This window comes from Periplaneta americana, chromosome 11, assembly GCF_040183065.1.
Source record: "Periplaneta americana isolate PAMFEO1 chromosome 11, P.americana_PAMFEO1_priV1, whole genome shotgun sequence".
Taxonomy (NCBI): domain Eukaryota; kingdom Metazoa; phylum Arthropoda; class Insecta; order Blattodea; family Blattidae; genus Periplaneta; species Periplaneta americana.
The window spans coordinates 111,648,069-111,672,723 of NC_091127.1; the positions used below are offsets into that span (position 1 = coordinate 111,648,069).

The following is a 24,655-nucleotide window of genomic DNA, read 5'->3' on the forward strand; positions in this document are numbered from 1 at the left end:
ATTGTTAAAAATGTATGCTTGCAGTCAATTTTAAATAACATAACTTTTCCTTCAGTGGTAAAGATGGAATCATTTCCAATCCACTGTAGAAATAAATGTGATTCCATTTGTTTGGCATAGCTTAACAAAACACACAAAAAAATTCAGTGTCAACGAATAGTGAGAATATTTCTAAATCGAATCCAGACTGCACAGAGATCTCAGAAAACTTCACAGCTTGTACTCGCACATGCAAGATAACAATCTTCTACCAGGAAACATACCCAAAAACTTAACGATTTTTAACAATGTGGCTTTTTCGCAGTTCATTCACCTCAAGACAAAGTTCAGTCCCTTCATACTCTTCTACTGGCACGTCATATCTACGCTCAGTGGAAATTCTAAAGTACATACAGTCTAATCAGTGCCCTTGAAATGGTGAAGCTTCTGAAGGACTGCCTGCTATATAAAGAAAGACGTAATTCCCTGTTAACCATTTTATCCAAAACAACAAAAGTCCGAAAGGGTAAAGACCTCAGATTGGGTCCCATTCTGCAGTGCAGAAAAGAATAAAAATTATAATATATATTGAAAGTTCTAAACATATTTATATAAAACGCAGTCATCATCATCATCATCTTCCTAACAAGTATTAGGCCAAGTGGCCTGTTACGGTCTCAAACTAGAATTTTCAGTCCATCTCTTCTTTGGACGGCCTAGAGATCTTTTGCCATATGGATGGTAATGAAGCAGTGCTTTTGGAATTCTGCATCGATTCATTCGTTCGAGATGACCCTTCCACTGAAGTTGATATTTGCTGATGAACTGCATAATGGGTTCTATTTGAAGTTCTTGCATTAGGTCCTCATTTTTTTTATGATCCCAGCGAGTATATCCAGCTGTTGCTCTCATAAACCTCATCTCACTTGCTGTTATTCTACTGACATCTTTATTCTTCACAGTCCACGCTTCGCTACCATAGCTTAATACTGGCTGTGCTAAGGTTTTATACAAGCCTATTCTTGTGTGTCTTTGTGCTAGTGAGGGTTTCATGATTTTATTAATGATCCCCATTGTTTTATTATATTTACATATTTTTTCAGCAATATCTACTTCATCATAAGGTGATAGTGTATAGCCAAGATAAGTGAAGGTATTTACTCTTTCTATTATTTTATTATTCAAACAGATTTTGCTTGGTACAGGGAATTTCCCACAAAATGACATGATTTTCTATTTTTCAATATTAATTTCCATGTTATATTTTTCACTGACCTTATTTAAATTGTGTACTGAATATTGTAAATCATCTTCAGTTGATTCCATGAGAACTAAATCATCAGCGAAAAGTAAAGCATCAAGCTGCAAATTTCGATTAATTGGAATAAATCCATGTCATGTCTGTCGCCAATCTTGAATGATTCTATTTATATATATAATAAACAGAAGTGGTGAAAGGCCACAGCCTTGTCGTACTCCACTATAAATGGGTCGCCACTGTGAAAGTTTATTGTTGCTTCGAATTGCTATGATGGTTGTTTTATATATATTGTAAATATTTTGTATAATCTGTTGAGGTACTTGATCATCTGCCAAAATCTGAAGTAATTTATTCCGATTGACTTTATCAAAAGCCTTTTTAAAGTCAATGAATGCCATATGCGTTTCTAAATTAAATTCTCTATGTTTCTCAACCAGTAATTTCAATGCGAAATATCCATCACAACAGGATCTTCCTCGACGAAAACCATTTTTTTCCTCACTGATAATATTGTCGTAATGCTTATTGAGTTTGTTTTTCAAAATATTTGCATAAATTTTATATCCTGCGTTCAATAAACTTATTCCTCTATAATTATCCGTAATTTTCAAATCTCCTCTCTTATGTATAGGAATTACAATAGATTTAGTCCAGCTTTCGGGATATCCTTGTCCCTCCCAAATCAAATTTAAAAATCTCAAAAATCTTTGTAGAAATTTATGGCTAGCATATTTAAATAATTCACTATTTATTAAATCTTCTCCTGGGGATTTATTGTTTTTCAATTTAGCCAAGACTCTTTGTAGTTCATCCATAGAAATTGACTCCAATAAAGGATTAGTTGAAAATGGAAGCGTGAGAGATTGTGTTGATGTAGACCATAGTTGTTGAAATACTGTAACCAATTGTCCTGAGAAATAACATTTATTCTTAGATTATCTTTTACTTCACAATTTAATTTCTTAAGAATTTTATAAGTCTGTGGTTGAGGCCGAGTGATATCATTTTCTAAGTATGCCACAAAGTTTATCCAATTCTGTCTATGTTTTTTTCGAACTTCTCTCTTTGCGATTGCCCGTTTCTTACGATAATCAATTTGATCTTCTTCTTTCTTGGTTGAGATATACTTATTGAATGCTTGTCTTTTATCTGCAATTATCTTGCTTATGTCATCATCCCACTGTCGCAAGCCTTTCTTTCTAAACCACGCCTTTTTTTGTCCCAAACTTTCTTTGGCGGCTTGTGTTAAAATTTGTTTCACATTCAACCATTCATCTTCAACATTATCAAGAAGGGGTAATTGATCTACAAGAATATCCATTCTATTTCGGTAGAGATTAGCAATACTAAAATCTCTAAGTAAACTGACTTTGAAGAGTAAATTATCATTTTTCATATGCGTTTTCTTTCTCAACCATCTTGGTTTTAAACGTACTGAGCAGTAAATATAGTAAAATGCATATTAATTATGATTTAGGTTTTTTAGGTTCAACAGAATTTACATATATGACTTATGACCACGATTCGGAAAATTATCTAAGAAATTATGAGTTTATAAGTAAGGAAAGATAGGTAAAAACCTATAAATCCCTACTAATAAATTCTTACCTCGTTTAATTTTTTTTTTTTCTTCCAGAGGAGACCATGGGCAAGAAAGTTTTGATCCCAGTGCCAGTGCCGATTTATGTTCCTGCTCCAATGCACATGTACAGCAGTCCATACCCTGTGCCAGTGCCATTTCCACTCCCTGTTCCTGTGCCAATCTTCGTCCCCACCACAAGGAACTCTGCACATGGCATCATGAAGGAAATAAAAGTGAGTCACCTATCACATGTTGTGTGTATATTAACCCCCTTAATGTCCCTCTGTTGGTCACATGGTCAAGACCAACAGCCTGTCATGCAAGTGTTCCGTATTCGAGTCCTGGCCAGGCCTGGGACTTTTCATTAAAAAATCAATAGTGACACTCATAGTGGACAAGATTGCAGTTGGGGTTTCTCTCGGGATTCTCTTATTTCCCTAATATAGGGATTGACATAATTTCATAAGCATTTCTCTATTCACTGCTTGATAATTTGTGGAGGAAGCTGTACAGGAAGCACATGGGTTGCCTGCATGCCCTGAATATGCATTGTGTCTTTGTGCAGTGGATGGGAAATGCACCTATCTTGGGTGTTAGCGAAATATGCCAGTGTAGGCAGGCATCCACAAAAGAGCAGTAACCTCAGTCCAGAACACCTTTAATGCTACTTTTTATTAGATATTCATTGTTAAATACAGCTGTGAAAATTGCTGTTAGTTTTGTATTGCATATCGTCATTGTTCCTGCAATAACTCCTATGTGCAAAATATAAAATATTTTTCTGTAGGAAGAAAAAACACATCCTATGGCAGCCATACATAGGAGACAGTGAACTCTTACAGTTTCGAAACGAAGAAATATAATTACATATAGGAGATTTTATTATTTGCTATATCACTATTTAGGTTATTTAATAGAGCAAAAATCAGAAAATCGATAAATATGTCACATAGGAGTTATTGAAGGAACAACGACGATATGATACTGTTAGAGGATAGTAGAAGGTGTTGCTAACATTCTCTTTGCAAGAAGTACACACTATCTGATTACATTAGTTGTTTTTCAATTGGAAAGAAGCGACTTTCGTGTGGAAGTGGTGTTAAGGTAGTGCACTTAATTTGTGAAATATAATTTCAGTCCTGCATCTCACAAGAATACATTGTAAGTATTGTAACATCTTACAGCGCATTCAAGAGAAAATTCCAACAGATCCATTTGAGGCTGAACTCCTGATGATGGCAGAAATGGTGGCTGGAGAAAAGAAAGGAGAGAACTCCGATTCTGATAGTGATGATGGTGGCAATGTCGCAGGTGATGTCAGTGAAGTTCCTGGAGGTAAGTGGATAGGAGATACTGAGATGTAATAGGATTAGACATATTATTTCCGGAACTAAAATAAAATTTCATCATATTTGCGACCACCAAGGAATTGTGTTATTTATTTAAATCACAACTTACATTAACTCTTATAGTTAAATGTATCAATCATAGGGTTTAGCTTAGGGTATACTCTCATTCTATGTACTGAATAGATTGTTGTTAGGCTGGTTTCTAGTTTGTCCAAATGTAGCTAACAAAACTATTGCGAAATACAAGGGGCATTCCATATTGATTTACACTTTCAAATTTCCCACTATCCATAGTCCGCCATTTGGCTTGTCATTATAGTTGCAAGTATGTAGTACATTGGTCTGCCCGCAGATGGCAGCACGATACAGAGGAGTGTAATTCCTGCAAACTACAGCACATTTCCCCAACTGCTGTCATTACGTGAGTGGACAGTATGGAGAATGATCATCAAGGACAGCGCTGGATGATGTGGTTTCTGTGGAAAGAAAGTGTAAACATTGCAGATATTCACAGGCGATTGATTGCAATGTGTGGTGAGCATGCACCGACTCGAAAAATAGTGCACAACTGGGTGGATGGCTGGAAACATGGCCGCACATCAACAGAGAAGAGAACCAGTTCTAGAAGGAAAGTTACTGTGACAAAGCCAGTCAACATCTCTAGAGTGGAGCGCCATATTCTGGAGAACAGGTGCGTCATATTCTCGGAACTGGAGGCTGCCACAGAACTTGACAGAATCACTCTGCACCATGGACACCTTAAGATGGGCCAGGTGGATCCCCACGTCCCTGACTACAGTGATCTTCTTCACTGCCATCAATCACCTGTGAATGAATATCTGCAGTGTTTACACCCTCTTTCCACAGAAACCACGTCATCCAGCGATTGTACTATAATTCTCCTGATGACTGGAAAAATTGTTATTGGTCTTCATTATTTGTATCACCTCCTTTATGGATTAATATAGTCCGTGCCTTTTTAAGTTGTGAGGGAACATAGGAAAATTTCAGCATTGCATTAATGAGCAGAGTGAGGAATTTAGTAGTTTTTAAATGTCTTAGAACATGGACTGTGATACGATCAGAGCCTGGTGAAGTGTTAACTTTAATACCATATAAAGCTTTATGTAAATTGTCTTTGCAAACTGTAAAATCATTTGGTGAGTCAACATCATCTGTCAGAAAGAGGAGAATAATTGTTATTTTCAATGCCAAATATTTTTTTCAAAATATTCAGTTATTATTTATATCGGAATTTTGCGTGATTCACGATTATTTAATTTTTCCAAAATTTTATGGGCAATTTTACGCCTATTAGATGATTTGTAAGTATTTTTACAGCTGTTCTACAATTCCCTGAACTTGTATTTAACAGCTGGATGCTTGGGGCCAGGTAGTTCGGACTCTTGATTAACAAAAAATGCATATTTTCCGTAGTAAGTATTTCCAAAACATTTTCAGTACCATCAGCTACGATTTTTGAAAGTCTCTCTTCCAAATCGTGCATAGAATGAACACGTTCGATGGAAGCTGTTTCTAATATTTGAGTATTCTGTACTAACTGCGAACTTTCAATATCATTTCCATCAGAATTATTTGGAGAATGGGAATTATTAGAAGTCACTGAATTAGAGAGATAATGTGTATTGTCGGACCATCGGATCTATGCACCTTCAGCGCTGTCGTTCTTGGAAAAGTTAATGCCTCTACTCACTCCATTCCACCAGCTTTCCTCCCATCATGCCAAACAACAGGCCACGAACCTTGCCGAATAGGGATGTTGCTGAACTTTCATCAAACATTGTCGTGTCTCTTGAATATTGTTTATTAATAATGTGAGGTTAATTATTACTTATTCATAATTTAATTTAAGTAAGTCTAGTGACGCTGATTGATTTGTACGATTATTTGGAGATAATTATATGATTACAGTGGGTATTTGTTGGTTAATTGGAAACTATGTGAAGGGAATCTATTTCGTTTTTAAAGAGAAATGTTTTCGTTATAAATACTTCTCCTTCACCTCATTATCTTACTTTGTTAGGTTTGGAACGTAATCTTGAAGTCCTAATAAAATTGTAGGAATGAAAGAACACATAGTCATGTACCCTCTTTCTTTCTCATCCGGGTTAGGGACCAGCTATGGCGAAGTTACTACATGCTACGATCTTATTTACATACTATATAATATAACATACTGATAATGTGCAGGCATTCTAATTTATGCTTATGAAAATAATTTACATATTTACAAAAGACCAAGACTTGTATTATGCATGAAATTACATATATGCACCTGAGTCACTACTATTGCTGCTGCTGTGTTCACCCAAATTGATAACAAATCTAGCTACTTCCTCTTCTATTAATCCGTAACGTTTCTCTCCCACCTTGGAAATTTATTGCTTCTATCGCAACCTTCAATAATTTCTTCAATGTCTAAACTTCTTTCTATCTTGTATCTTTCTTCTTAAAATACATCGGTCCATATCCTCTACAAGAATGAAAGTTTCCTTGATCTGTTCTTTCCTGGTGATTCTAGCTTTTCATCTCCTGCACAGACTCCCTCTCTCCCGATTTTCTTTATTAGGCACTCTGACCTGCCTATAATAAATTACATAAACATATTGTATTATATCAGTATTAGTTAAGTAAGAATTTTTAATACGTAATTAATTGAAATAAAATAAACCTCACCTGTAATCGCAGCTGCTATTTTCGTTGCCTGATTTATAGGAAACAGATATTGATCTGTTTGTTTCTCTTCATCGAAAAATGCTATTACTTGCTTAATAATATTTTTTTCACCACTCCGTGCTACAGTATTCATGTTGAGTTGACAACACTGGACTGCAAGTGCAAATAAACTGTCCCGCAAGAAGGCTCAAAATTGTGAATAGTGGAGGAGAGAAAAGAAGAGAGATAGAAAAGAGAGAGGTAGGAATGCAGGGAGAGAAATGAATTACCGAGGCTGAGAAGGAATTAGGGTTCAGTTCACATATCTTACGGGGGGCACAGATCCGATGGTCTGACAATAGCAATTTTATTTCTTCTATTTTCAAGGTGAGCTTTCCTAACGTGTAAATTAACTCCCAAAGCTGATTTGCATAACTTATCACATATTAAGCTTGAAATTCATTAACGTTGAATCAACGTTGGACATGTTTATAATTAGATTACAACATGAATTTTAATGTAAATCATGGTCGTATTATTCTGTAATAAAAATATAATGTTTTGGAAAAGTTCAGAGACATTAAAATGATTTGTTTACCTTAGTTACAGGATTGAAGTAATTATAATCTGATAATGATAGAATGTAAACTTAGTCCTTGAAGAAATAAACTTGCAAAAACCTTGAAACAACGTATAAAGTCATCAGTTAAACCGTAACAATATTTGTTTCGTGCTAAAGAATTGTAAAAAAAATTCGGAAATATGTGGAGCACTCAACAGTTTGATAGATTCTATGTGCCTAGATGACCCTAGCAATAATGTGGTTTCATTAATAATTTCTTGAGAAGCTGCTCACAAATCACTTCATCCTTGTTTCAAATACAACACAAAGAATAGAAAATTACTGCTATATATCATTTTCAATATTTAAACTCACACAAAGACATGAAATTATAAAATATACAGAGATCAATGAACTTTAAGACATTAACAAACCACACCCTTCTCGACTCTTATCAACTATGAGTGAATGCAAACTTGTAAGAAAACTGTTAGTAAACACTAATAACTAATAATATGAATTTCAATTATGCAACGAAAGTTTGTAAAATTCACTCATATTATTAAAATTTTTACCTTGTAAAATTCACTAAAAATATTAGTATTTTTACTTGTAATTTGTAAGTTTTCTTCTTAGCATTATGCAACAGAAATAGCATACAAATTACAAGTCACAAGTGAATTTACTAATATTATTAGTTTGTAAGCTATTATGAAACACGGCCCTGCTTTTTTACTGGATATAGTAGAGACTACAAGGCAACTTTTGTGCACTCTTACGTTTTACATTTCGAAATTTTTTTTTTCAATGCACCTTAAATTTATCCTATTATAATTATATGATTTGTAATAATTACATGTTAGAGTGCACATTTTAGTGTATTTTCATACATACAATACATATATATTTCAGTATATGTTTTTTGCATATATTGTATATGCCAGCTGTACTTACCATTATACTTTTCACTCTTTGGTGCATAATGTGTCTTGTAGTTAGCACAAAACGTTTTTTGTAAGGTCTGTGCTTAATGTGTATACAAATTATTATTGTAATAAAATTGTTTTTTAACTTCAGGAAGTTCAGCTGCCGAGGGAGGATTCAGCCCAGAAGCAGTGGATACAAGCAACACATTTGGGGAAGACATGCTTCAGATGGCCCTCAAAATGGCATCTGAACTTGAGGAACCTGCTGTAGATCTAGAGGCCGCACTGACACCCTCTACAATTACAGCCCAATCACAAGCATCAATGGAGCAGAATGATGGTAAGTAATTTCATTTTGATAACTTTTGAACTACATACTACGGTGTACATTTTTAGTTGTCCTTCTCTTAAAATAAAGTTACAAACATGTGAATTTCACAATGTCAGGAAAGGTGTCCACGTTGAAAAGAAACACATGAAGTTCACACACCAAAGTTGTTTTCACTTTCTCATTATTCGAAATATCGAGACAAAATATGTTATAAAGATCGAAATGTTCAGATTTTCACAGAAATACTGTTGCCAAAGAGTAGTTCTTGGCATGTTGACTGCATGTATAAAGTGATTTCTCCTAAACTGATAAACTGTTGGACGAATTTTGTCCATATCTCAATATTTATTAGTCATTTTAGCTTGGAATCGTGCACATTAAATATATTTTCTTCTTGAAAAAATTAATGGTTTTTCATTTAAAAGAATGGTGCAAAGAAGTAAATTACTCGGAAATAACACTGATAATTTCTTCTTGAACTCTTTTTTGCATAAGTTGTAGTGATAATGAAACAGTATACACAGTTTGCATCCAAAAATGATAGTTTCAAATTATTTCCAACAGAATAAAATTATGCCTCCAGTCAGAAATTTCAGACAAAAATGTTGGGATTTAAAGATATCTAAACGAATTATTTTGTAAAATTAATATACCACAAAAGAAAACATTTACTTTAAGACCTCACTAGAAGTGGTTGGAGACTGTAACAGACCACTAGATCTATTACTCGAAAGGAGAAGAAGGATGATGATGATGATGATGAAGATGAAGAAGAAGAAGAAGAAGAAGAAGAATTACTGTCTACAAATTTATTCCTCCAGTAGAAAAGTCCTTCATGCAGAAACGTTAAGTGTTAGATATCTACACAAATTACTTCTTTTTCATCATCATCGTCGTCGTCGTCGTCATCATCATCATCATCATCATCATCATCATCATCATGGCCTGTTCTGGCTTCGAAGAGATTTGCTCAGTATTTTCTTGGGTGTCCAATTTTTCTTTTCCCTATTGGTATATAATACCATAACTTGTGTGCCAGTCTTTGAGGTTCCATTCTTGTGACGTCCTTCCATCTGTTTCTGTATGTTTCTGTTGTGGAGTTTATACCAAGTTACAATTCATTTCGGATATCGCCACTGTATTTAATTACTTTGTCAAGTGAAAACAACTGCAATTTTTGTGGAAATAGAGTATACTCATAAGTACTCTTAACAATAAGTGTTTGCTTCTTATCAGCCATGTAAGACAAATTGGAGTTGCTTTGTTGTAAAAGGATAGTTCCTTGTCACATGCTGTCATTCAGCTGTAATGAAACGTATATGCATTTCCGAGACATTGGATTTGTTGAGTTCAAGCACACAGTGAAATGCTGTACCCAAAATTCAGCTTCTGAACACAACTGTGAAAGCATAAAATCTCTGGTTCAGCATACCGTTGTCACTGTAATGGTATAGGGCGATTTTTTTATATATAGTATGTCATTAATGTGGTAATGACGATTGAATAACAGATATGAGGTTAATGAAACATACTTCTGGATTCAGAGGTATCAGAGAAAATGTTCTGAAATGACTTTCCACTACATATTTTGTTAAAAAATATTATTGAAGGAAAGAGTGACAAGCTTATCTCATTTCTTAATGCAGCAACAGAATCAGAAGTGGATGATCCAGAACCAGTGCAATCGATACCAGAGACTAGAGCTAATCGGGGAAGGAAACGAGGCTTGAGAACAACAAGATCATCGAGTAGTGTACCTAGCAAGAGAGGGAGGAGAATCAGCAGCTCGGTAGACATTCCTCTGTTACCACCACCGGAGCCTCAGCCAACACCACGGGTAGAGCAAGAGAAACCAGATGCAAACATGTGTCTTAAGGTACTTGTCCTGTCTTTTGTTCTGCATTATAAGGTTGAAACAAAGCACTTGCATTGTAAAAGTATTTAACTGGTGTCAACAGTTTCAACGTCACATTAAATTTTTGTTTTAAGCTGGATTGACATGGTACATGTGTACTTGGATCACAACTTGGAGCAGGTACACTTGAAAAGTGCACTTTGTCAAAGTTAGTTTCCAAAGTTGGACAGTCAGTAAGATGAGAGATTTTTATAGCAAATAAGAGATCACAATCTCATCTTTTAGTACTTAATATTTTAGGGGAAAAATTCGCTCTGGTGCCGGGGATCGAACCTGGGTCCTTGGTTCTACGTACCAAGCGCTCTGACCACTGAGCTACGCCGAATTCAATCCACAGCACCGGATCGAATTCTCCTCCTTCAATGTTTCTCTTTTTGGCCTGACTCCAAGTTAGCATATATATGTTGACGTGTATCCAGTGTCAACTGTCATTATATTAGAAGCGCACTCAGTTGAATGACTTAATGGCCGAGAATCCGCAGTTATTATGCACTGCTAGCTAAGAAAATATTATAGATATATATTAATTTGTCCTACAGAATTTACCTGTAATACTGCCTCTTAATATTTTAGGAGAAAAATTCGCTCCAGCGCCGGGGATCGAACCTGGGTCCTTGGTTCTACGTACCAAGCGCTCTGACCACTGAGCTACGCCGAATTCAATCCACAGCACCGGATCGAATTCTCCTCCTTCAATGTTTCCCTTTTTGGCCTGACTCCAAGTTAGCATATATATGTTGACGTGTATCCATTGTCAACTGTCATTATATTAGGAGCGCACTCAGTTGAATGACTTACTGGCCGAGAATCCGCAGTTATTATGCACTGCTAGCTAAGAGAATATTATAGATATATATTAATTTGTCCTACAGAATTTACCTGTAATACTGACACTTAATATTTTAGGAGAAAAATTCGCTCCAGCGCCGGGGATCGAACCTGGGTCCTTGGTTCTACGTACCAAGCGCTCTGACCACTGAGCTACGCCGAATTCAATCCACAGCACCGGATCGTATTCTCCTCCTTCGATGTTTCCCTTTTTGATCTGACTCCAAGTTAGGCATATATATGTTGATGTGTATCCAGTGTCAACTGTCATTATACTAGGAGTGCACTCAGTTGAGTGACTTATTGGCCGAGAATCCGCAGTTATTATGCATGCTAGCTAAGAGAATATTATAGGTATATATTAATTTGTCCTACAGAATTTACCTGTAATATTGACACTTAATATTTTAGGAGAAAAATTCGCTCTGATGCCGGATCGAATTCTCCTCCTTTGATGTTTCCCTTTTTGGCCTGACTCCAAGTTAGGCATATAATATGTTGACGCATATCCAGTGTCAACTCAGTGGTCAGAGCGCTTAGTACATAGAACCAAGGACCTGGAGCGAATTTTTCTCCTAAAATATTAAGTGTCAATACTTACTTACTGGCTTTTAAGGAACCTGGAGTTTCATTGCCGCCCTCACATAAGCCCGCCATTGGTCCCTATCCTGAGCAAAATTAATCCATTCTCTATCATCATATCCCACCTCCCTCAAATCCATTTTAATATTATCTTCCCATCTACGTCTCGGCCTCCCTAAAGGTCTTTTTTCCTCAGGCCTCCCAACTAACACTCTATATGCATTTCTGGATTCGCCCATACGTGCTACATGCCCTGCCCATCTCATACGTCTGGATTTAATGTTCCTAATTATGTCAGATGAAGAATACAATGCGTGCAGTTCTGTGTTGTGTAACTTTCTCCATTCTCCTGTAACTTCATCCCTCTTAGCCCCAAATATTTTCCTAAGCACCTTATTCTCAAACACCCTTAATCTCTGTTCCTCTCTCAAAGTGAGAGTCCAAGTTTCACATCCATACAGAACAACCTGTAATATAACTGTTTTATAAATTCTAACTTTCAGATTTTTCGGCAGCAGACTGGATGATAAAAGTTTCTCAACCAAATAATAACAGACATTTCCCATATTTATTTTGTGTTTAATTTCCTCCCAAGTATCATTTATATTTGTTACTGTTGCTCCAAGATATTTGAACTTCTCCACCTCTTCAAAAGATAAATTTCCAATTTTTATATTTCCATTTCGTACACTATTCTCGTCACGAGACATAATCATATACTTTGTCTTTTCGGGATTTACTTCCAAACCTATCTCTTTACTTGCTTCCAGTAAAATTCCCGTGTTTTCCCTAATCGTTTGTGGATTTTCTCCTAACATATTCACGTCATCTGCATAGACAAGCAGCTGATGTAACCCATTCAATTCCAAGCCCTCTCTGTTATCCTGGACTTTCCTAATGACATACTGTAGAGCAAAGTTAAAAAGTAAAGGTGATAGTGCATCTCCTTGCTTTAGCCCGCAGTGAATTGGAAAGGCATCTGACAGAAATTAATCTATACGGACTCTGCTGTACGTTTCACTGAGACACATTTTAATTAATCGAACTAGTTTCTTGGGAATACCAAATTCAATAAGAAGATCATATAAAACGTCTCTCTCAACCGAGTCATATGCCTTTTTGAAATCTATGAATAACTGATGCACTGTACCCTTATACTCCCATTTTTTCTCCATTATCTGTCGAATACAAAATATCTGGTCAATAGTTGATCTATTATGCCTAAAACCACATTGATGATCCCCAATAATTTCATCTACATATGGAGTTAATCTTCTCAAAAGAATATTGGACAAAATTTTGTACGACGTCAACAAAAGTGATATTCCTCGAAAGTTACTACAGTTAGTCTTGTCCCCCTTCTTAAAGATAGGTACGATAATGGACTCCTTCCATTGTTCTGGTACAATTTCCTTTTCCCAAATAGCAAGTACAATCTTATAAATTTCGTTAGATAATGCACTTCCACCCTCTTGTATTAATTCTGCTGGAATTTGATCGATACCTGGAGATTTATAATTTTTCAGATTTTCTATCGCAATTTCAACTTCAGAAAGTGTGGGTTCAGGTATAAATGGCTAAATATTACAGATAAATTCTGTAGGACAAATTAATATATATCTATAATATTATCTCAGCTAGCAGTGCATAGTAACTGCAGATTCCCAGCCAATAAGTCACTCAGCTGAGTGCGCTCCTAGTATAATGGCAGTTGACACTGGATACACATCAACATATATATGCCTAACTTGGAGTCAGGCCAAAAAGGGAAACATCGAAGTAGGTGAATTTGATCAGATGCTGTGGATTGGATTCGGCATAGCTCAGTGGTCAGAGCGCTTGGTACGTAGAACCAAGGACCCGGGTTTGATCCCCGGTGCCAGAACGAATTTTTCTCCTAAAATATTAAGTGTCAATATTACAGATAAATTCTGTAGGACAAATTAATATACAGGGTGATTCAAAAGTCGCGCGACATAGGACATCTCCGTTATTAGTGTAAGTACAAAAAATAGTTTCAAATAAATGTTTTAGATATTGGTACGTGTAGTTCATGTGCAAATTTTTAAGAAAATCGTAAGAGCCATTTTTGAGAAAATTGCAACAAACATGTTCGCGTTTCAAGTAAAGTACCAGTTTGGTTAAGGAAAACGCATCCAAAACTGAGGTGTCACATCTCTGGAGGGTACGAAACTTAAATTAGAAATGTGGTTTGGGTCGCGCGCCGTAATTAATAAATTGTGTTTTTTGTGTAGACATGTGAGTAAGTTGAGAGTCACAATGGCAAACTGAAACATTTTAGCACTTGAACTTTCACGACCTGTGTAATTGTTCCACAGGCACACTAATGGAGTAAGTGTTCACGTCGGTGGCCATTTTGTTGACGGCACATCCATACACAGTTGAGGTAACTGCTCCTCACATTAAGTAACACTGCAGGTGTTATTTGTGCACATTCTCTCCTGATATTTTCCTGCACTTCATCCAGTTTTTGGGGCCTGTGCCTGTAAACTACACGCTTGAGATGTCCCCAGATAAAAAAGTCAAGTAGCGTTAAATCTGGCGACTTAGGCGACCATTCCACTGGATCCCTGCAACCGATCCAATACCCAGGGATAACTTCATTCAGCAATTTGCGAACTGTCAATCTGAAATGCGGTGGTGTTCCATCCTGCTGAAAGAAAAACCCACGTCTTCTTTCTAGGGGCAGATCATCCAAGTAGGGCAGCCTCGAGATGCTATCTGTACAGTGGAGCAGTAAGCTTGTTGTTCAGTACCACGGGACCGATGACAACATCCCCGTGTATGCCACACCACACATTTAATCTTGGGTCAAACTGATTATGAGCCTCTACAGCTATGTGGGGGATCTCGGGTGCCCAGTACACAGCGTTATGTCGATTCACTGTTCCGTTCAAATGGAAACAGGCCTCATCGCTCCAACAAATATCAGCTTCAAGGTTTGGCTGGTGCTTTCGTCATTCAAGAAACCACTCACAGAATTGCACCTGCATATCTGTGTCATCCCCATGCAGTTCCTGCACAAAGTGCATACGATAGGAATGGAAATGATTGACGGATAGTATCCTGGACACGTAAGCTTGACTGGTGCCACATTCTTGTGCCACTTCCCTGGTTGACCGTGATGGACTGACTACCAGCTTAGCTAGTACACTAGCTGCGTTTGCATCATTGCTGTACGAAGCCGCCCTGACCGTTTTTTTGTCGTGGATACTGCCTGCTGTCTTGAACCATTCCAGTAAACGGCCAATGCTTCCGTGATGTGGGGTAGGTTGATCTGGATGCCGTCTGTGATATTCTTCTGCTGCTTCCCATAGACTTAGGCCTCCCGCATGGATGAGAACCATTTCCACCCTCTCGGGAATTGTGTACATTGTCTGTTACTACCCGGTTCACTGGTGAAACTAGCACTTACTCACCTGTCTACACAAAAAACACAATTTATTAATTACGGCGCGTGACCTAAACCACATTTCTAATTTAAGTTTCGTATGCTCCAGAGATGTGACATCTCAGTTTTGGATGCATTTTTCCTAACCAAACTGGGACTTTACTTGAAACGCGAACATGTTTGTTGCAATTTTCTCAAAAATGGCTCTTACGATTTTCTTAAAATGTTGCACATGAACTACACGTATCAATATCTAAAACATTTATTTGAAACTATTTTTTGTACTTGCACTAATAACGGAGATGTCCTATGTCGCGCGACTTTTGAATATCTATAATATCATCTTTTAGTGGTATTCATTATTCATTTTCAGAATCGAAAATGTGCAAACTACACACTTATCACTAAAGTCCAGATTTCTAAGCAAAATGCATTTTCTTTTCCACACTTTTAAAGGTAAGCAGAAGGGTTATACTTCGTAAGATACACCTAGATAAGCAGTTTTAACTATGTTTGTTAGTGCTTATAAATGCTTATTTCGCAGGAAAACGTTTTTACATACTTATTTTGCGATTTTTAACTAAAACAGCATATTTTATCCAAAACTGTTATTTTAAAAGTGCATATTTCATTCCTAGCTGTCATTATCACTGATTCTCTTTTTTTATTGGCTAATAAAAAATTAACTTCAGTCGAATGAGTAAGAAAGCAATGCTAGGATATGACCCAGGATGTTGTGAAATAATACTGCGTAGTTCTAAGTAAGAGAGAATCTTGGGATTCCCCACCAAGCTTCTGCGACTAGGCAGGTCAGTCAATTATTGCACTTATCGGTATGATGTCATGTGTATGGATGGTGAATCCCGGAGTTCCAAGCTGCAGTGTGGAGGTTGTGCAACACGCGTTGGTTCAATAAGGTGTGTGTGATTCCTCGCTGTAGTAGTTAAGAATGCCACCCACAAAAACCTCTCAATCAGCATTCCACGAAACAAATAATTTATCATCATATTTCCGTGTATTCGTTTTTGCTTATTTTGGTGCTTATTTTCACCATTTTTCGTGCTTATTTGCTTACTTATTTTACTATTTGATTGTGCTTAGAAATCCGGAATTTACTTATCATACTTGAACTTCATTCTGACACTGCTAACTCAAACGCCATTTAACAATGTTAACAATTGAAATATTCATGCTGGAGAATAATGGCATGTGCCATGAGTTGCAGGGAAGAAAATCAGGCAATGTTGCCAACTTCATTTTGAATAAGCTGCACACCCATATCTTTTACTTGTATATTTCAGGGGAAAATAAGTGTGCTGGGTATTCCAGAAAATACAGTAAGTGTTATGGTCTTCAAATTCATTGAAAAAAAAAAAAAATTCTAGAAAAGGGAAGAAAGAAACTTTGGACTCAGAACTGGATCCTTACGCATAACGTCTTACCAAATTTGTAAATTTATTTCTTACATTCATCATACCATGTTAGAATCAGTCAGCAATTTTTGTACCGTACTACGTTAGGAAAATACATGGAATGTCTTCAGTTGCTGAGCCTGTTATATTCAATTCTTTAATTTTTTCTGTCTCATGTTCATAAGTTGTTTGCATGGAGTACATTTTTTTTTTTTTTTTAGTGTTACTCAGAAATGCTCTTTGCTATACTTTGTACTGCAGAGTTCCATGTATTGTTGTTCTTATAGTCTGCTAAGCTCACATTCCACAACACTTCCTCTTCCTCATATAGCTCTATAAATCTTACATTTTTTCTGTCTGTCCACTTTCTAATTAAACTGGTTAACAGCTATTTTACATCTGGTTGTAGAATCCGAGAAGGCCTTCGGAATTACTGTATGACGTAAGGCTTTTGAGATATTTTATATGGATTTTAAAAATATTTTTACTTTGTTTGTGTTGTAATTTTTTCAGAGATATTGTATAATAAATCAATGCTATGATGGTTAAACTCTGTATTTGGACGTAATATACCGTGGAAGAAGTTTTCAAAATAGCCACTATATAGCAAAGATATTATTATTTGTACAAGAAGTGTACTGGCATTGCCTGATTGAAGTGACTCAGCTAGCAATGTCAGTCCTGTAGTCTAGTGCGGGCTGAAGTGTGGATATTGTTGGTCACTTCATTGTTACCTTAGTTTGTGCCCATCTGTGTTTTTACTTTCCCTGTGCGAACTTGTGAGATGACCATCATGATGACTTTAGTTATTTATGCAGCAATAAAATTCACTTCGAAAAGAAAACAAAGGAAGCCAAGCATGACTTTGTTAAGAAGGCTTACAAACTTTACTTTGATTGTGTTCTCGGTGATCAGAACACACCCTTTGTACCACAGATCTCTTGCATAATCTGCAGGGAATCAAATATAAATATCACAACTGGTAGATATCCTTTGATATAAAGGTTGTCGCACTGTTTACATAGGTACCAGTAGTAGATCTAAAATATTGTTTTTTGCACTTGTGAGACAGCCGTGACATTAAGAACCACTACAAAGTCGAAGAATGACCTGTGACATAATCATACATTGTTAGAAAGGAAAATGTAAAAAATATTCCATTGGTTGACCAGAGTAAAGTCATTTTGCCTATGCTTCACATAAGATGAAGCTTTATGAAGAACTTCATAAAAGCTCTCGATGAAAGGGGGCAGGCCTTCGATCACTTGCAAAAATTATTTCCTAAGATGAATGAAGTTAAGCTAAAAGAAGGTATATTTATTGGGCTACAAATTAGGCACTTGTTGTTTGATGTGAAGCTCACAAATCTTGAGTCCTATTTCAAAACCATTGTTTACGGATTTCTGGGTAACAGAAGAGATGGTAAATATTTCCATAGAGACTGGGGTATTAGATAATTACAAGAACTCAAAATTCACATTTACACTCACACCATGACTTTTTCCCAAAAAAAAAACTGTGGTGCTTGTAGTGACAAACAGGACAAACGTTTTAAATCTACCATGGAGTGTCATTACCAAAGTTACTGGAACCCTTCAATGATGGAAAATTACTGATGATTACTTGTTAGAGAGATGAATGAGACACTATACAAAAGGAAAATATGTTGTTGTTGTTGTTATATCTAATGCCGGGCTTTGGCAACAAAGCCATTAGCGTTCTTGCTATCCAATATTTCTCTGTGGTGGATCCATCAGGTAGAACTTCACAGGTTTGTAGATGATCTTCAGTCATTTCTTCTTCTTTGTTGCATAGGGGGCAATTTGGATTTGTGTAAATTCCTATTTTATTCAAGTGTTTGGCCAAATAATTGTGTTCTGTAAGCAGTCTGAATTTTGCTACTGCAGATTTACGTAATTTCTGTTTTTTTTATTAAAATGCTCCATTTTTTATCTTTGGCTTTGGTACATAGTACTTGGGTTTGCTTGATTTTATATTTATTTTTAATTAGTCTTTTGATGGATGTAAAAGGTAGGCTTGTACTTGTATTCTGATTTAAATTGGATCCTTTTTTGGCAAGGAAAATATTGCTATTCTATTTTTCCGAAGGAAATTGGCTTTGTACATTGTAAATATTAATATCTTGGATTACTACGAATTGTTTTAGTGATTTTGTTGGTTTATAGGAGTTTTTTTATGTTATCAAGAAAACTAGTGGCTTCTGAGTATTATGTTATGTTTGTATTTAAAATGATTCAGGTTTGCCAATATTATATTACTGCCTTTGTGTTAGTGCTGTGTATGTAGAAAATGAGACGTGATAGAAACTGATTTTTCCACTGAATTCAGCACACTAAAATTAAATAAATCAACCCATTTACATAGCAGATACATGAAAAAAAATTTTAATTTTGTTCACTAGTGTTATTTTCTGTTTCTTTTTATGGGTTTCACCCTCTACATTTTGTGCACTTGACGCCATTTTTAATTGCACAAAAGTTCCACTTCGAATACTGTAAGTTGGCTGTCACCCTACTTAACTTGGATGTAACTTCCCTGTCAAGTGGGCTTGGATGAAACTGTTGTCATGATCCAAGTAGCATCCAGATATATTCACACAGTGTCCAAGTGTACTTGATTCAAATACACTTAGCACAGAGTTTGTGAATGATTAATGCTGCAAGCATATTTATCAGAAATAAACGAGTACCATCTGCCTACAGTTACTGCTTCCAGGTGCAGTGGTTCTGCTGGCCAACCCGTGGTGGTTTCTCTGTTATATGAAAGTAGGATCAGTACGAAAATTCTCTTAAGTTTAGCCCTGGTGTTATAGATACCATGAGTGAGATAAAATAGTATAGTATGTATAGATTTCGTGTTTCTAGTTAAAAGTAATAGCAGGCATTCCAGGAAGCAAGAAGAAGTGATTTAAAGTTGTGTTATTATACGAAGAGTGAAATACAGAAAAGGAAGAGTAACTTCACTTTGTTTGCCCTCTTTAATCTTACAGTAGAAAGGTTTAACAGAGACCTTTTTATTCTTGACTTAATGTCTTTCATGTTCCAAGTTGTGTTCTCTTCCCACTTGTAGGTGCTCATCTTATTATAATGAAAATTTATTTCTTCTGGTATTATTCACTAATACACTTTGACCAACAATATCAATGTAGGTGCTGATGTGAACTTCCATAAATATATGCTCACAGTGAAAGCATTAAGTAAAGGTATTACTTCATTTAAAAAATTACGTTCTTTTTGCAGTACACATTTGGTGTGAATGCTTGGAGACAGTGGGTGATGACTAAGAATGCTGAGCTGGAGAAAGCTGCAACCAATAACAGAAAACTCAAGTTGTTCAAGCCTGAGATTCTTCAGCTGACAGCAGATGAACTTAATTATTCATTGTGTCTGTTTGTCAAGGAAGTTAGGAAACCAAATGGCAGCGAGTATGCTCCTGATACAATTTATTACCTGTGTTTAGGCAAGTACATCTTGTTGTATAATATGTTATAACGTGCATTTAATTTTCTAAATCTTGTCCAGTTTTAGTACATTTTTAAAGTTCAACATGATACTGTAAGTCCCTAATTAAAATTAGAGCCACACAGTCCAGGTCTAAAAAAAATAATTATGTTATTATTTACTTTGTATTGCCTTCCTGGTGAACTTCCTTCCTTTGTATTAAAATGTAATACACCAATTAACATTGATAATATACAGTACCTGGCCACATTATTATAATCACTCACATTTTTACTATACTTTACATATTACTTCCCCATTTGAACTCTGGTTTCCTTTCTGAAGCAGAATTCACATTACATATTTAATTTTTAAACAATATTAAGTAAAATTACAATTATAACAATGTTATTTCAAGAAATATTGATAAATAACCAACCACACCTCATTTTTACAGAAATTTCAGTATTTCGTTCGACCTCGTTTGGCTTTAATTACAGCTTCAATTCTCTTTGGCATGCTTACAATACACTTTTGTATTATTTCCTGGATCCTCTCATTGTGATTCCAAACATGTATCAGCCTTTTAATAAGTGGAACTCTGGTAGTAATAAATTCTTTTGCTATCTCTCTTTTTACGAGTACCCAATGGGATTCAAGTCCGGTGAGTTTCCTGGCCATGGCAAAAGTGGAAAGTTTTTAGAAGCCAGAAACGTTTTGACTCTCCTAGCAGTGTGGCAAGGTGCACCATCTTGCTTAAAAATATATTTCTCCCCATTTGGGAACCATTTGTTCAGCTGAAGGATAAGCCTGTTTTCCAATACCTGGATATATTGATCTTGTTTCATTGTTCCCTGAACAATAAGAGTCGTCCTGAACCTTTGCTTGATATCACAGACCATATCATGACTGATATTGGGTGTTTAATTGTGTTAACCAGGCATCCATGAGCAAAATTTTCTCCCTTTCGTCGACGAACAAACATTGTTTTGTCCATCAAACACTGAAAGGTTGATTCATAGGAGAAGCAAACCTGAAAATTGTCAAAGAAACTGATAAAAACTCTAAATTTTGTATTTTTAAATACAGTATTTAATACTTAAAAACAAAATTTAAAGTTTTTATCAGTTTCTTTGACAATTTTCAGGTTTGCTTCTCCTATGAATCAACCTTTCAGTGTTTGATGGACAAAACAATGTTTGTTCGTCGACGAAAGGGAGAAAATTTTGCTCCTGGATGCCTGGTTAACACAATTAAACACCCAATATCAGTCATGATATGGTCTGTGATATCAAGCAAAGGTTCAGGACGACTCTTATTGTTCAGGGAACAATGAAACAAGATCAATATATCCAGGTATTGGAAAACAGGCTTATCCTTCAGCTGAACAAATGGTTCCCAAATGGGGAGAAATATATTTTTAAGCAAGATGGTGCACCTTGCCACACTGCTAGGAGAGTCAAAACGTTTCTGGCTTCTAAAAACTTTCCACTTTTGCCATGGCCAGGAAACTCACCGGACTTGAATCCCATTGGGTGCTCGTAAAAAGAGAGATAGCAAAAGAATTTATTACTACCAGAGTTCCACTTATTAAAAGGCTGATACATGTTTGGAATCACAATGAGAGGATCCAGGAAATAATACAAAAGTGTATTGTAAGCATGCCAAAGAGAATTGAAGCTGTAATTAAAGCCAAACGAGGTCGAACGAAATACTGAAATTTCTGTAAAAATGAGGTGTGGTTGGTTATTTATCAATATTTCTTGAAATAACATTGTTATAATTGTAATTTTACTTAATATTGTTTAAAAATTAAATATGTAATGTGAATTCTGCTTCAGAAAGGAAACCAGAGTTCAAATGGGGAAGTAATATGTAAAGTATAGTAAAAATGTGAGTGATTATAATAATGTGGCCAGGTACTGTATGTACTCTAGTTGAGCATTATGCACTGTTAGCATGAACACAGTAGAGATCTGCCTTCAAATTCTAACAAGTTCAAATGATAGATAATATCTATATCATAAAACTGCGTGGGTAGGCTCTCTTATAGTACTTATCTTTCCCTTGTCATCACTGCATCAATTTTCTGTCTCATCTTATCTTGTTTTTAGTTGGGGGGGGGGGGGGAGTCTTTTGTTTTAAGTTTACTTGATAGTGTTAGTGTTTTGTTTAAAACATTGAAATATTTCAATGTGGCAAAGTAAAATATATCTTCTAGGGTGACAGATCAATCATGAACACCAAGAGAAGATAAATCAGGCGTAGTATTATACGAGAATTATTTCATAAATAATGCACAGGTTGGTAGAATTATAAAATGGATGACGCAACACCAATGAAAATTACATCAGTTGCAGTTGAAGATTTGAGGAAGAACCACGTGTGTTCATTTCGTCCATAGCATATTCTGTGTTTACGTAATGAGAGCTAGAAATGGAACCTACACATTTCATGAGTACTGTGATGATTGAAGATCAAAGATCGAATCTTTATGTGGCAAAACCTCATAGAAATCCACAGTGAAGAAGATTTTGTGGTGAGCTTAGAGTGGACTGTAGTACAGTTTCTTGTGGGTACTCATTTTCGTATCAGTTTAGATGATGATGCAAGACTAGGAAGGCCAAAAACATTAACACATGAACAAAGTGTGAAACTTGTGGTGAATGCTCTTCAAGAATATCGTCGAGCAACATGTGAAAAACTTTCAGGAGCTACGGGAATTTCACCAACTTCAGTATTCCATATTTTGACATGATTTGAAGAAGAGAAAAATTTCTGCATGATGGGTCTCTTACTGCTTGACTGTGGAACAGAAACAGGAACGTCTGGACATTGCAAACTTGCTGACACTGCCATCACGAAAATGAGTAGTCCAACAGGAAACTATAGTACTGTCCACTGTAAGCTCACCACAAACTCCACCCAAAGCACTGTGGGAAGTGAGGATTCTTGTGGGAAGTTTTGCCACTTAAAGATTCAATCTTTGATCTTCAATTGTCACAGTACCTAAGACAAGTGTAGGCTTCATTTTTAGCTCTTGTTACAAAATACAGTTAAGGCCCATTCACAATGAAAATTAAACATAACCGTAACATAAACACAGATGTTTGCTTCCAGGCTACCAAATGCGATCATTCACAATGATTCACATAAGTATTGAAATAAACATTACCGTAAGACATTAACATGAAAGTTTGCAAACTCCAAACTTTCATGCTTATGCTTATGTGATTTGCAAACAAAACACAATCGTGGAGCACTGAACTATACGACAGAATATGAGGAAATGGCATCGTTGTTATGTTTCCATGGTTACCAAGTATGTTTGCTATTATGTTTATGTTCCCATCATGAATGATGGTATGACTTCTTAATTTTACCGTAACGTTTATATACTTCATTTAACGCTTACGTTATGTTTAATTTTCATTGTGAATGAGCCTTTAAGCTTTGAGTATTAAGCATTTGAAACTTTCAATTGCTTCTCCTTCAAAATGTATTCCAAATGACATCCATCATTCTTGCAGTGGACTCTTCAAATGAGAAGTGCACAAAACACGAGAAAACACGTACTGGCAACCGCCGTTTCTATCAGCAGTTTCCTGCCATATCTCATAACATAAATAGAGCATTAATTTAATTTTTTTTTTTTATTCTGAGTGTTCGTATGTGAATATTATATGCACCCCAGATTCCAAGACGACATTTTGTCGAAAAAGTATGTACAGTACATTAAATCAATATGAAAATAAATTACTCTTATGGAATCATTTTGAGGCCTGATATTTCTATTGTTAAATGTCAGTTTACATTAATTCGAGATCACATAAAATCAGGGTTTTATTGTATTAGGAAGTGCCCCACTGCTCAGGCTTGGCTTACTTCAGCAGTAAGGGAAGCAATTTCTGTGTTTTGGAGTGCAGTCAGATTCACTAGAGTGAAAATGAAAAGGATGTCAGTTGCTATTCGTTGTACAAAAAATATAGGAAATGCACAATGCCACAATAAACAGTGATTCTGCAACATGACACGGGGTTACATTGGGATGCCAGAAGCAAAATGGAGTAAAACCCATCAAGCCATAGGAAACAACAACATGATTCATTGTTACATTTCCCTAGTAACTCCAAATATCTTTTTAAGCATTGCTATAATTTCTCTTGTCATCTGTCAGAGTGAGATATAAGTTTTCATAATAATTATGTAAAACGACTGATAAAATGAGATTTTATTTCTTAATCATAACTTTTCTTAGGTGATGGTAACAAGTAAGAACTGCTATACACTTCCCAATTGTTCATGTGCAATTATAACGTTCATGTTGGTTTCAAATACTTCAATTGTATACGTTCAAAGTGAACATTCTTTTCCATAAT

The 24,655-nt window shown here is 35.8% G+C and overlaps 1 protein-coding gene across 6 annotated transcripts in view; it reads left to right on the top strand.

The window, feature by feature from the left end:
• woc (without children) overlaps positions 1 to 24,655 on the top strand; it is a 163,898-nt gene that overhangs the window by 128,920 nt on the left and 10,323 nt on the right. For all 6 annotated transcript variants that reach the window (XM_069839897.1, XM_069839901.1, XM_069839902.1 and 3 more), the window contains 5 exons: positions 2,877 to 3,055; positions 4,007 to 4,157; positions 8,487 to 8,675; positions 10,313 to 10,542; positions 20,076 to 20,295. In XM_069839897.1, the coding sequence (XP_069695998.1) occupies positions 2,877 to 3,055; positions 4,007 to 4,157; positions 8,487 to 8,675; positions 10,313 to 10,542; positions 20,076 to 20,295 (969 nt within the window). The remainder of the gene's footprint in view (positions 1 to 2,876; positions 3,056 to 4,006; positions 4,158 to 8,486; positions 8,676 to 10,312; positions 10,543 to 20,075; positions 20,296 to 24,655) is intronic.